This window comes from Bactrocera dorsalis, chromosome 2 (assembly GCF_023373825.1).
Source record: "Bactrocera dorsalis isolate Fly_Bdor chromosome 2, ASM2337382v1, whole genome shotgun sequence".
NCBI classification, from domain to species: domain Eukaryota; kingdom Metazoa; phylum Arthropoda; class Insecta; order Diptera; family Tephritidae; genus Bactrocera; species Bactrocera dorsalis.
Genome location: NC_064304.1, coordinates 79,300,526 through 79,312,637, shown reverse-complemented (window position 1 = coordinate 79,312,637; position 12,112 = coordinate 79,300,526). Strand labels below are relative to the sequence as shown.

The 12,112-nt window shown below is 32.9% G+C and overlaps 1 protein-coding gene and 1 long non-coding RNA gene across 3 annotated transcripts in view; one reads left to right on the top strand and one right to left on the bottom strand.

Moving 5' to 3' along the window:
• The window catches only part of LOC125776501 (uncharacterized), an 80,536-nt gene that overhangs the window by 54,257 nt on the left and 14,167 nt on the right, over positions 1 to 12,112 (bottom strand). The gene's annotated exons all lie outside the window — the stretch shown is intronic.
• LOC105228854 (protein hunchback) lies at positions 1,723 to 10,689 on the top strand. 2 transcript variants are annotated; one of them, XM_011208844.4, is made up of 2 exons: positions 1,723 to 2,259; positions 7,625 to 10,689. In XM_011208844.4, exon 2 carries the CDS (start codon positions 7,680 to 7,682, stop codon positions 10,089 to 10,091), a length of 2,412 nt encoding a protein of 803 aa, XP_011207146.2. In that variant the 5' UTR covers positions 1,723 to 2,259; positions 7,625 to 7,679; the 3' UTR covers positions 10,092 to 10,689. The 2 variants fall into 2 exon arrangements, with proteins under 2 accessions (XP_011207146.2, XP_029408362.2); XM_029552502.2 differs by lacking the exon at positions 1,723 to 2,259 and adding an exon at positions 6,276 to 6,753.

Genomic DNA, 12,112 nt, shown 5'->3' with positions numbered 1-12,112 from the left:
CATATGTATGTATATAAGTACATAGGATAAACTTATTTATGTAAATCCCGGTTACCCGTATTGTCTTCCCGGATCATTTTGAAAAAATCTAAACAAAAAGAATCGATATAAAAAGCCCTACTATAGTACATATTTACATACATGAAAATTTATCAAAGATACAAAATTACAAAAACAAATATCTTAATATTGAAAGTTAATTTAACAAGCATAAGTTCATAGTATGTATTGTATATAAAAAAAGAATCTTACAGTTAATCCAAAAATTGCACTTATCTAACGAATATGCATAAAAACATACATATATTAATTATAGAAATATGTACATACATATATAAACATGTAAATAATAACATCGTATGAGGGAGGGAAATTGAGAGAGAGCAAAAGTATACTGAACAAAAATCTAACTTTATATCTGCAAAGGAGAGCCGAATGACACACGATTACTGGTATACTATTCTATGGAACGAATAGGAATTGAGAAAGGAATAGGGATAGTTAATATAGTAATGCAAAAGAGAGTACAGTGCAATATTTTGGAAGAGCTCATTACGAAATCAGTTTTAAATATTATAAAATAAGAAAATAATATTTTTTCTTTGATAAGTTGGAACAACCAATTTAATAGTGATTTTTCACCCATAGTTGTCCAACTTCTAAATGATATAAAATTACTAAAAATGTTAAATTGGTATAAAAAGATTAGTTTTACAAAAATATTGAAAATTTTTGACATTCATGTCTTTATACTAAATTTCGTTTAAAAGAGTTCTAACATTTTAAATATTTTAATTGGTTTTGGTATTATATTTAAAAAGTTGGACATTGGGAAAAATATAAATATTTATTATAGCTAGATACTTAGAAATAGAAAATGGTTGAACTTTCGAATATAAACTGAGGTACTGGTGTAGTATTTATTACGCAGTACAATCGAGTTTAAGTAAAAAATGTATGCACCTTTTTCAGAAAGTTTTAACTGTGGATATTTCGTAGTTTTTGGAGATGGTTTACTATTTTGCCATTCATCTCCTACAATAAGTAAAATAACCGAGTGATACAGTCACAAGTCTCTAAAATTGAAATTTTAAATTAGAGACAATATATGTAAGTGACTGTCACAAAAGCCTATTACATTTCATTATTTAGAGACTTGAATGAAAATAAATATGTCTATAACAAATATTAAATTTTCTATAACATAGTCAAAAAACATGATTATCAATAAGTATAAAAATATATGTATGTTGACTTTGTTTCATAATATTTACGAAATGTATAGTATGTCAATTTGGTTTATTTTTAACTTTTTCGTGTTTCAGTTGCTTACAAAATAGAAAAAAAAACGACAATCGATTAATATCTATGATAATATTACTTCATTATACTCAAAATGGCAAATCAGAGTTATTGAACAAACTAGTCTCAAATAGTGACTAGAGACCGCTTACAGAATTCCGCTATAAAACTAATGTTATTTTCATGCGATTTTATTATTCCTTGATACACTGTATAGAATGAAAATGCATTCGCCATGCAATGAACTGCCAAACTAAAAATCTACCTGAAAATTCTCTCCCAAACGTATCAATGCAGCATCTGTGCAGACGACTGTAGTGTTGTGAGTCCGCATATGTGTGAGTATGCATTTGACATTTACGCATTTATACTTTTCAAAACAGAATTCTGAAATTATTTTCATGTCTACAATTTGCGGCGCTGAGAATCTAATCAGTTAGTTGTGCTCAGAGCCTTGATGCAAGAAGGATTCGCATCATCCGCAATTTTCACATTGTTTAAGACTTTATAAACACTTGAATAAACTGAAAAAAATTGACGAAAAAATATAAAATAAAATACATTGTAGATTTTAGTGAGCTGGTTAATATTGTATTTGTTGAATATATTTTTTTATTAAATCTTATTCAAATTATTGTGAATCTGTGACAAATATGAACGTGTTTTAAATTTCTGCTCATGCGTAATTTTCGAAACAAATATTGTATAGAGGCTAAAAAGTGGCGCGTGCCATTCGTGGTGTGAGAAACGTGAATCGGGCAAATTGGAAGTTGCAAACGCCACGCATCACGCTATTCTCATAAAATAATAAAATCTAAACTCTTCAAATTGCCATAACTATTAGCAAAAAGAGGATTATCTCATTATATATCGACGTATTGAACAAAACTGAATGCAGAAATTTTACCTTGCTGGAGTATACAAATAGAATTCACCATCAGCCGACGAGATTTACAGGTAAATACAAAATTTTATTATCTATCCTATTTGTTCACATTTTTTTAGATATTAGTGCAAATGCTTTTACTGTAATATAATCACCGGCAGAAGGAAAGTCAATTAAATATGTATTTATTTATGTGTTCTGAATCAACTAACAACAAAATAATTGCGTATTGATATTAGGTATTTTTGTGAAGTTGTGTGTATTTTTGTAAGTAAATACATATGTAGGTGATTTAATGGTATCTATAAGTAAGAACCTAAAAGACAAATATGATTTCATTTCAACACTGTTATTAATTTACAATGTAAATGTGTAATACTTACATTTTTTAAAAACACTTTATATAGACGTAAGACGAGTTTCGATTTAACTGAGTGACAAATTTATAAAAGAAAACTGAGGCTGTAATCAGAAAAATCACAATGCTCATTATTACAATTAGAGTAATCGTTATCAAGATGACCACAAAAATAGTTATAGTGATGATTGTAATCATGTTGACTTTAATCGGTCCTAGCAATGGTTGACATAAACAATTACTTTCTTGTATAACTGCACTGCATACATACTACATATGTACATTTGTAATTTCTATGCGCTAGTTTGTCTTTGATAATTCTCAATTTTATTTCAGCAGTTTCACAAAAAATACTATTTCACAAAAAAATGTATACAGCTTGGTGAATGTCAAGTGCACCAAGTGAGCTGATGATTTCTGTGTATGTATTTTGTTTACATAAATGCATTTAGCAAATATAGCATACATAATGTCTTAACATTTTTTTCGAGACTTAAATTAGGATGTGATAACAAGATATGATATTAGATATGTACATATGCACATATACATTTATTCGTACACATATGTATGTACAATGTATATATACGGAACACTTTACACTTAGTTTAAACATATATTTCAGATGGATATATGTACATACATATGTAATTCCTTTGTTTACCTGAACAACTACTGAATTTAAAGCTAAATGACTCGACCTTGACTTTGAAAAGCCCAAAGGAAAGCAAAGGCTTTTACGTAGGAAGTAATACAATCTAGTTTAAATTATTTTCTAGTCAACTGTTCATTATGTTTATTATCATATATTATATGTATATTATATTGTATATTGTTGGCAAAACCTTGATTTTGACTTTTGGGAGTAGTAACACAAATTAAAAGTCGAAAGGTACCAACTTTTTAAGTTGTTTATATCTTTGAATGTTAGGGGCGTTAATTCAAATATTGTCTTATACAAAATATTGATAATATAAATGGACTTTGTATTAAAGCAACAGCCGATAATGAATACAAAAAATGCTTATTTTTATGCACACTATTTAATTCTAGAAAATTCATTGGGCATTTCTTTTCAATTTATCCTCAAAATCTTGCTTGCCGCATTGTAAAGAAGAAAGAAAAATGTAATTTTTTAATCTCTCTATAGCAAAATACCATATATTTATTAGCATATACATACATATTAGCATGTGTACATATGTATGTATGCCAATGTATAGAGTTAAGATCATTTAAATAAATGCATTTGAATTGTATAGTTGTACTCTGCACAATTACTATACTTACATCTCTTTGGACCTGGGGTCGAAGAGAGCGGTGGTCATCATTTCATGCCTCGGTGCATACATTTTCAACAATTCATTTTAATTTTTTTTTGCGCTGCAACTCACTGTTGCGCATTTGCTAAAAACCGCACCGAAAACCTATCGTTCCCTATTCTCAATGCTCGCTTACCCGCATCGGCATAGTATCCAAACCTCTGCCGGCTGCATTTATTATTCGCTCCCGCATGTGGATTCTCCTGCACTACTCGCGCTGTTATAACCGAGCGTTTTATAATTTTTGCAAAATTTTTTATATGCAGATTTAGACAAACAAAAATGAAAGCCAAAATCAATCGATATCGACGATTTTCATAAACCGCCACATTGCCTCCCATCCAGCGCCAACCAAGTTTCTTCATCCCCATGTTGTCGCCGTCTCCATTTGTCTTCCTTTTAACCATTTTTTGTTTCTTTTAAAAATAAACGCTGATGCCTGCTATTGGCTTGCCGTTACCGAGTATGTTGTTGCCGTTTTTGCTGTCGATTAGTATAAACAACAAGTTGCTTTTCCAAATTATTCGCAAACGCAGCCTGCAACAAAGGCAAATATGTGCAATTTTTTTACTTTTTCATTGCATTTTCTTGCGCATGCGATGACGATATTTAGTGGAGGTGAGGAAAGAAGATCTGAGATCTCTTCCAAAGTCTCTTGTTCTGCTTTTGTTCATTTCATCGCCGACAGAATTTTGGCTATCATTATCGCAGTTCCTAAGCAATATAGCTTGCAAAAAATGCATCCATAAAAATTTTCCATTTCCCATTTTTAGTTGTTGGCAACAGTTCCTTCTCTATCGTATGAAATGTGTAAAAATTAGCGGCACATGTTTTTATTCTCTTACACATGCATATAAACTTATGCATATATTAGTATATCAATACCCAAATATATGTATACGAACGTAAGTGCATCTAGATGCATCTACATATATCTATTAGGATATATGTGTGCGCGGATTTTCGTTTCAATATAAACACATTCGTAGCATCTTAACCGACCAGCAGGGTATAATAGCAGCAAGTGCAAATATTAATTTTACACTTGGCCTTTAAAAACGACGAGGCATGCAAATTTTGTGTGTTGCACCGCCAAAGAGGACGAGTTCTGGGGCGGTGGGAGAGTGTACACGTACAATGAATGTGCATGAATCCATGCATGTGTATGTAAGCCTGTATATACATATACATATGTATATAAAAAAGAGAGATTACATACATACATATGAATGTATGCGCTAGAGCATTTGAATTTCTGCGAGGAGCGTACTTACATACATACATGCATATGTATATATGTATGGAAGTATGTATGCATGTACGTACATAGTAGTTGCGTACAAAAGTTCGTATATAAGTACTTTCTTGTTTTATTTAGAAAATTCAAATCACGAAAAAGTCAAATGTTGGCTTAGATTTATTTTTATTTAATTTTTATAATAATTATATTTTCAATAAAATAGAGATGTACATGTATTACAAAACTTGACAATCGTTGCTGTTGTTGACGGTGTTTATTGATGGGTTTTGTTGTCGGAAAAACATTCACAAGACAAATATCAACTGCACACTTGAACTGAATTTTTATCGTTCTGTAGTAAATATGTACTATGTTTCGCATATTGCAAATTTCCGCAAAGCAATGTTTTATTTTTAATGTTGTTATACATGTGTATGTATATTTATGAGTGCACTTGACCACTTTAATATTAAAAACTACGGTGCACAAAACAATTTATTCCTTCAGGATATCAGTTTTGGCTTTTCCCGATGTATCGATCAATTGTTTTAACCACAAATTTGAAAAAAAATTGAAGAAAAGTTGTGTAGATCAGTAGTAATCATAAATTTCTTTGTAATTATTAGTGGTTAAATAGTTCATGTAACTTAGGTGCATAGTCAGTCCGTATTTAAAAAAAATTAAGATTGTTAAACAAAGGTTCAAGTGTGCATATACATACATATGTATGTACAATATACTAAAGAGAATCCTTGAAAAAGTGCAATATTGGAGGCTTGGCATACTATCATTGCCCCGTGTAAAAGAATGAAGTAATTTTAAGTTAATGGTATAAGATTTTTGAGAAATCCGTAGCTTTCCATTATATTCACTTGAATTCTATGATGTGGGTACGGCGATTGTTATCAAAAAGTAATTTAGCATGTTTGTGAATAAACAAATGTTACGCACGTACATATGTACATACAATAGTTTGTTAGTATGTATGTATAGATGTTTTGGTGACTTTTGCTAACTTCTAAACTTTCAGCTTTGTGTAACATTTAAAGTCAACGCCTTCGGCTGTGCATTTTTTGTTTGCTATTCTACCTAAGGATGCATAGTCATATTTTGTGTAACTACATACATATGTATGTATGTTATTGTTAGTGAACTATAAAGATTTGAAGTTGAAAAGTTAATTATATCTTTCTACAAAACATTGGTATCCTTTATAATTGTTTTACTGCAACACCTCTGAACAACCATAGTCCACTGTTTTACGCGTTTCTAAGGTCATATGCAAATCTTTAGGCGGACATAGGCAGATTAACCGTTTCAATGCTTTAATAAAACCCACATTACAGAAATCGCTTCGGTGCTACCTGTAATACTCGAAATGCATTATATTGAACTTCTTATGCAAATAGAACATGAGATTGCCTGCTTGTTCGGGAACGCGTGCATGTATTTCAGATTTTTACCTGTATTTTACTACAGATATTTACAAAGGACTACCGGTTCAAGCTATTTGCATATAAGCGGCGGAGAAAGATTTTCACAGTCAGTGTTAATGAGTTCTTACAGAAGTGTAGATCACTGCCGGAACGGCAACCTACAAAGTATTTATTATTAGAAAGTACCGGAAAACGCACAAATTTTAAACGTACGTAAAAACCACATAGTGAAGAATACTCCATTTTTAACGGAACAGCAGTCACCAATCGCAATGCAGTACATATAAAATACCAACCAAATCGTCCCCATGAGAATACGCTAAAAAACATAAAAACTATTTTTTTATTGTTACATAAAGATCATAAACATATAAATACATATACACATTTGTGCAACCCCCAAAAAAGTGATTATACCCAACGTTGAAAGCATCAAACATAAATAAAACGCTTATGTATTTAACTACTTTTGTAGGCACATACATATATTACACACAAGCATATAAGCATGCATAAGCATAGTGGTACAAACGATTACAAACATAAGCGAAATATACTGTTAACCTTCGACTACACTCCACTTAGCCTAACTGGAAAAAACCTCCCCTTAGGCTTCTGTTCTGTACGCGTGCTAAAAATGGCAGTAAATTTCGATTTTTATTGCCTTTTTTGTGTTCCCATTTCCCACTTTTTGCACGAACTCCTCTTTGAGTCACAACCATGCGAAACTTGTATGCTGTTGACGATGCGAAAGTCACTGTCAGCCGCCGCACATGGCATGAGGGACGGGAGGGCTTAGATAAAAATGAGTAGCATAATGGCGATGAGAACTATATTCCACCCTCCCAGCCCTAAAGAAAAGAGAACAAAAAGATTTAAATTGCTTTCTACTTGCAGGCAGTATTTAAGGGTGGCAAATGTGGAAAAAAGAGAAATAAAAAAATATAATAAAAGAATGAAAATGAAAAATCAGCGCACGCGCAATAAGCGTGTCAAAGCTAAATTATTAATTTTCTCCTGCTTTTGCTAAACACACTATTTCATATTACTAATTACAGTTTCTTCTATTCTTTATTACAGGCTGCATATTTTATACAGCAAAATTAAATACAAACAGTGATATTTTGGCGACAATATGCAGAATTGGGACACCATGCAGGCTACATCGGCTAGCTACGAACAACATAACTCATGGTATAACAGTATGTTTACTAATACAAATATTAAAACGGAGCCAGGCACTACAAGCCCATCTTTGGAACAAGAGCTAAAGTCGCCAGAGTCTAATGTAGATGTTATTTCACATTTGGAAAATTATTTAAAACATCACCAACAAACTTCCCATCAAATATCCGCTATGGATACACTATCAGCGATGACGCCATCCCCCAGCAACGCAGATAGTATGCAACATCTATATGATGGAAGTCTCCAGCAACAGTTACTACAGCAGAAACATTATCAACAGCACTTCCAACAAGCTCAACAAGCAGCCGCACACAATCAAGTTACGTCCTCGAATTTACCGCTTGGTTTCAATCCGCTTACGCCGCCCGGATTACCATCAGCGGTTATACCCTCCATATCCCAATATTATCATCACCTGCCGCAAAGTAATATGCGAACGGAACCTCAAACGCCCAGTCCTCTTTCACATCAATCACATATGACTACACCCATGGACTCAAGTGAGAAATTGCAGACCGCATTGACACCACGTAATACACCACCAATGGATATTACGCCGCCTAAATCGCCAAAACCTCAAAGTGCTATTTGTTCTGAAACAATAAATTCGCTGGAAAAAGATCAAGATGTGCAGTCGAATTCTAGTGATGACATGAAGTATGGAGGCGAATCAGGAGATGACGAATCAATTCGGTTCCCACTTTATAATTCGCATGGTAAAATGAAAAATTACAAGTGCAAGACCTGTGGTGCAATTTGGGTAACAAAGATTCAATTTTGGGATCATGTACGTACACATATGAAACCCGACAAGATTCTACAATGTCCTAAATGCCCATTTGTGACGGAGCTGAAGCATCATCTGGAATATCATATACGTAAGCACAAAAATCTGAAGCCCTTTCAATGTGATAAATGTTCTTATACCTGTGTTAATAAATCGATGCTGAACTCTCATCGCAAGTCGCACTCCTCTGTTTATCAGTATCGCTGTGCAGATTGTGATTATGCCACCAAATACTGTCATTCTTTTAAATTACATCTACGCAAATATGAGCACAAACCTGGTTTGGTGCTAGATGAAGAAGGTGTACCGAACCCATCGGTAGTTATTGACGTGTATGGCACACGGCGCGGCCCTAAATCAAAGTCCACATCATCTAGCATCAAACGAAGTAATAATACTAACAGCAACAACGTCAATGAGCGCTTGACGGCGAAATCACTACAAGATCAGAAAAACAGCACAGAATATAAATTGTCCGAAGCGCAGCTTTCGACAGCTTTACAATCTTTCTCATTACCAACTCAACATCACCAGATGCCTGTGTCACCTGCAAAGAGTCCAAGCTCAATATCTGAGCTGTCTTCTCACTCACAGGGGTTATCTCAACAAAATACACGTCAACAGCAGAAACGGAATCTACCAACAGAAAACACTGAAACATCCTCTACCATTTCCGCTATTACGGATACGAATTCCCCTATGACAAGTTTGCTACCACCTCTCGCTACGCTACTCCAACAGAATCCCAATATGGCATTCTTTCCTTACTGGAACTTAAACTTACAAATGTTAGCTGCCCAACAACAAGCTGTGGTTCTAGCTCAAATGTCCCCCAGTAGGCGAGAGAAAGCATTGCGGAAACTACAGAATGCTCAATCGGCTGAGGCTGATGACGAGGAAGTGGACGACGTAGAAGATGAAGTTGACCGAAAATCAACAGACTCAGCAATGGATCTCTCACAGGGTTCACCAGTTAAAGATGACCCGGACAACCGGAAAACGCCCGTAATTGCTTCTAATATAAGACTTCAAGACGAATCTAACAATACGCCAATTGTTAGCACTAATGGTGCTGCGAAACGGAAAGGACGAGTGCTCAAGCTAGATGCATTTTTGCAAGTAAAGTCTACGTCACAATCACCAGACGAAAAAGAAGAGGATACATTCAGTCAAATAAATACCGATGCATTAGTATCTGCCGCCCCACCACCGTTGCCAACCTCATTTGGCACTTCAACTGCTCAAGTGGAAGGAACCTCTAAAGAGAATGAAGAGCTTGTGCATGATACGTTGCTTACCGCTAAAGAAATCACCAGTTCGACCGCCTCGTCGTCGGGAAACAGCTCAAATAGTTCCAGCACTTCTTCAACCGTAACGACAAATGAACGAGCGGCTACTGGCACCATATATGAGTGCAAATATTGTGATATTTACTTCAAAGATACCGTGATATACACCATCCACATGGGTTATCACAGCTGCGATGATGTTTTCAAATGCAACATGTGCGGCGAGAAGTGCGACGGTCCTGTCGGCCTCTTCGTTCATATGGCGCGAAATGCGCATTCATAAGTAGAATCGAATATTTATTTCAGAAACCTCTTTGTTAGATAAAACTGGCTGCGCTGGTATAGAATTGTAAATAGTTTTGTATTTATAGATTTAAATGTAATTGTAGATTTGAGTTAGTAAAATGTAAAGGGTTAAATAATCATAAGGAATATATTTCACACGAATAATGTAGTTAGGCTTACATTTATTAAAAAAAAAAAAACAATTAATTTATTTATGTAAAATATTTAAGAGAGGATAAATAAAATGATAAAACAACTTTTCAAATAATCTAAAACACTCATGAAGTCATAGAAAATGGTTACGTTCCTAAGTATTTATGCTACTCAAATAGTCCCAGAAACCAAATATACTCTGTTGTACAAAAATTTATTTATATGTATTTATTTGTGTGTGTATGTATAATATTTATGACGATTACTAGTATTTAGTTGAGATTATATTATTTGCAATCATGTCGAGAGTTATGTTCAATATTTATGTATATACTGACATTTACATAAGCGTATGTTTAGGTATATGTATATGTATGACATGAACAAATATTCAAATTGTATGATCAAAAATATCTGTAATAAAAACACATTTATTAATAAAATCTGTCATTTATTTGAAGATAATAACATGTCTCTCTTTAATACTAACCATAGAATAGTAGAAATAATAATTGGTTAAAAGAACTAAGTTAATTTATGCGTATATTCTCCAAACTCGAATAAAATACATTCTGATGTTCTTGCTTCCGGTATTGAGATAGATATAGAGTTATGTATGGTATATATTATATAAATGATCAAGATAACGAGAAGAGTTAAATTCCGTTTGATCGTCTGCCCTTTCATCTGCTTGTACCATGTATAACTTGAATACAATTTGAAATATCTTAAAAAAACTTGGTACTCTTATTCCCTGGCTTTGTACAAGCCAAATTTGCTCAGGACAAATCTTTTTGGCACATCATTCTACACAGTGGAAATAGGTAAAATGGAGGAAATCAACCCGCAACCTTACTTCCATATATAACTTTTTTAATTTTTATTTTAAATTCCGTCCGATTCTTTTATTTTACGGTTTATAAATTGAAGGCCAATGACCATTATATTACCACTGAAAAAATTGTGCCTTTGAAATATTGCATATTCGCTTTTTTTATGCCTTTGATAATATTCAATCTTTGAGGTGGTTTAATGAAAGTCAGATAGAATATATATCGTACACATATGTATGTACGTATGTATATTCTAAAATTATATTTTATTACCAAAACTGGCTAAAATCGGGTTAATATGTGCCCATTTTATATTAACTGATGGCTTGGTAATAGTATGTTTTATTGGCAAATAGATAAAATCAGGTCGATATTAACCACCACTCTCTTAATTTTTTATTGCAAGTTGCAATATATAATATTTTCGGTTACACCTAAATATTAAAACGAACATTACTTTTGATATATTATACTTCACAACGATTTGTTTGGACCAAAACTAGTGTGTGCGCAAACGAAAAAGCCTTCGTAATCACTCAAATCCATTAGAGAAATCGTTAACATCAATTTAACTAATTAATTAAAAACTAAATGGCTTTTAAATAACCTTGTTGCAGATTCGTAAGTTATTTTCGTTTAAAAAAAGGAAATGTGTACGAAGAGCGGCCATACATTCTACGAGTATAATAAAAATCTGGCATTCAATATCATACTTGTATGGGACTGCTTATTTTGACCATATCTTTTGAATTCGTACAACGAAATACTTATGCTTACACCTTATTAAGAAAATAAAACATTATATATAAAATATATACATACATAAGTATGTATGTATAATATACATACTATTATCAAATACATTGTATATTCATATACATATATTAAATACTATGTATTCGTAAATGGTATGTATGAGTCAACGCGATGTAATGTTGATTTTTTGATATTTGCGGAGTCATGCACGTCATAACTTATTGTTTAACAATTTGAAAGTTCTATACGCTCCTTGAATATACATACTTCGAGTACA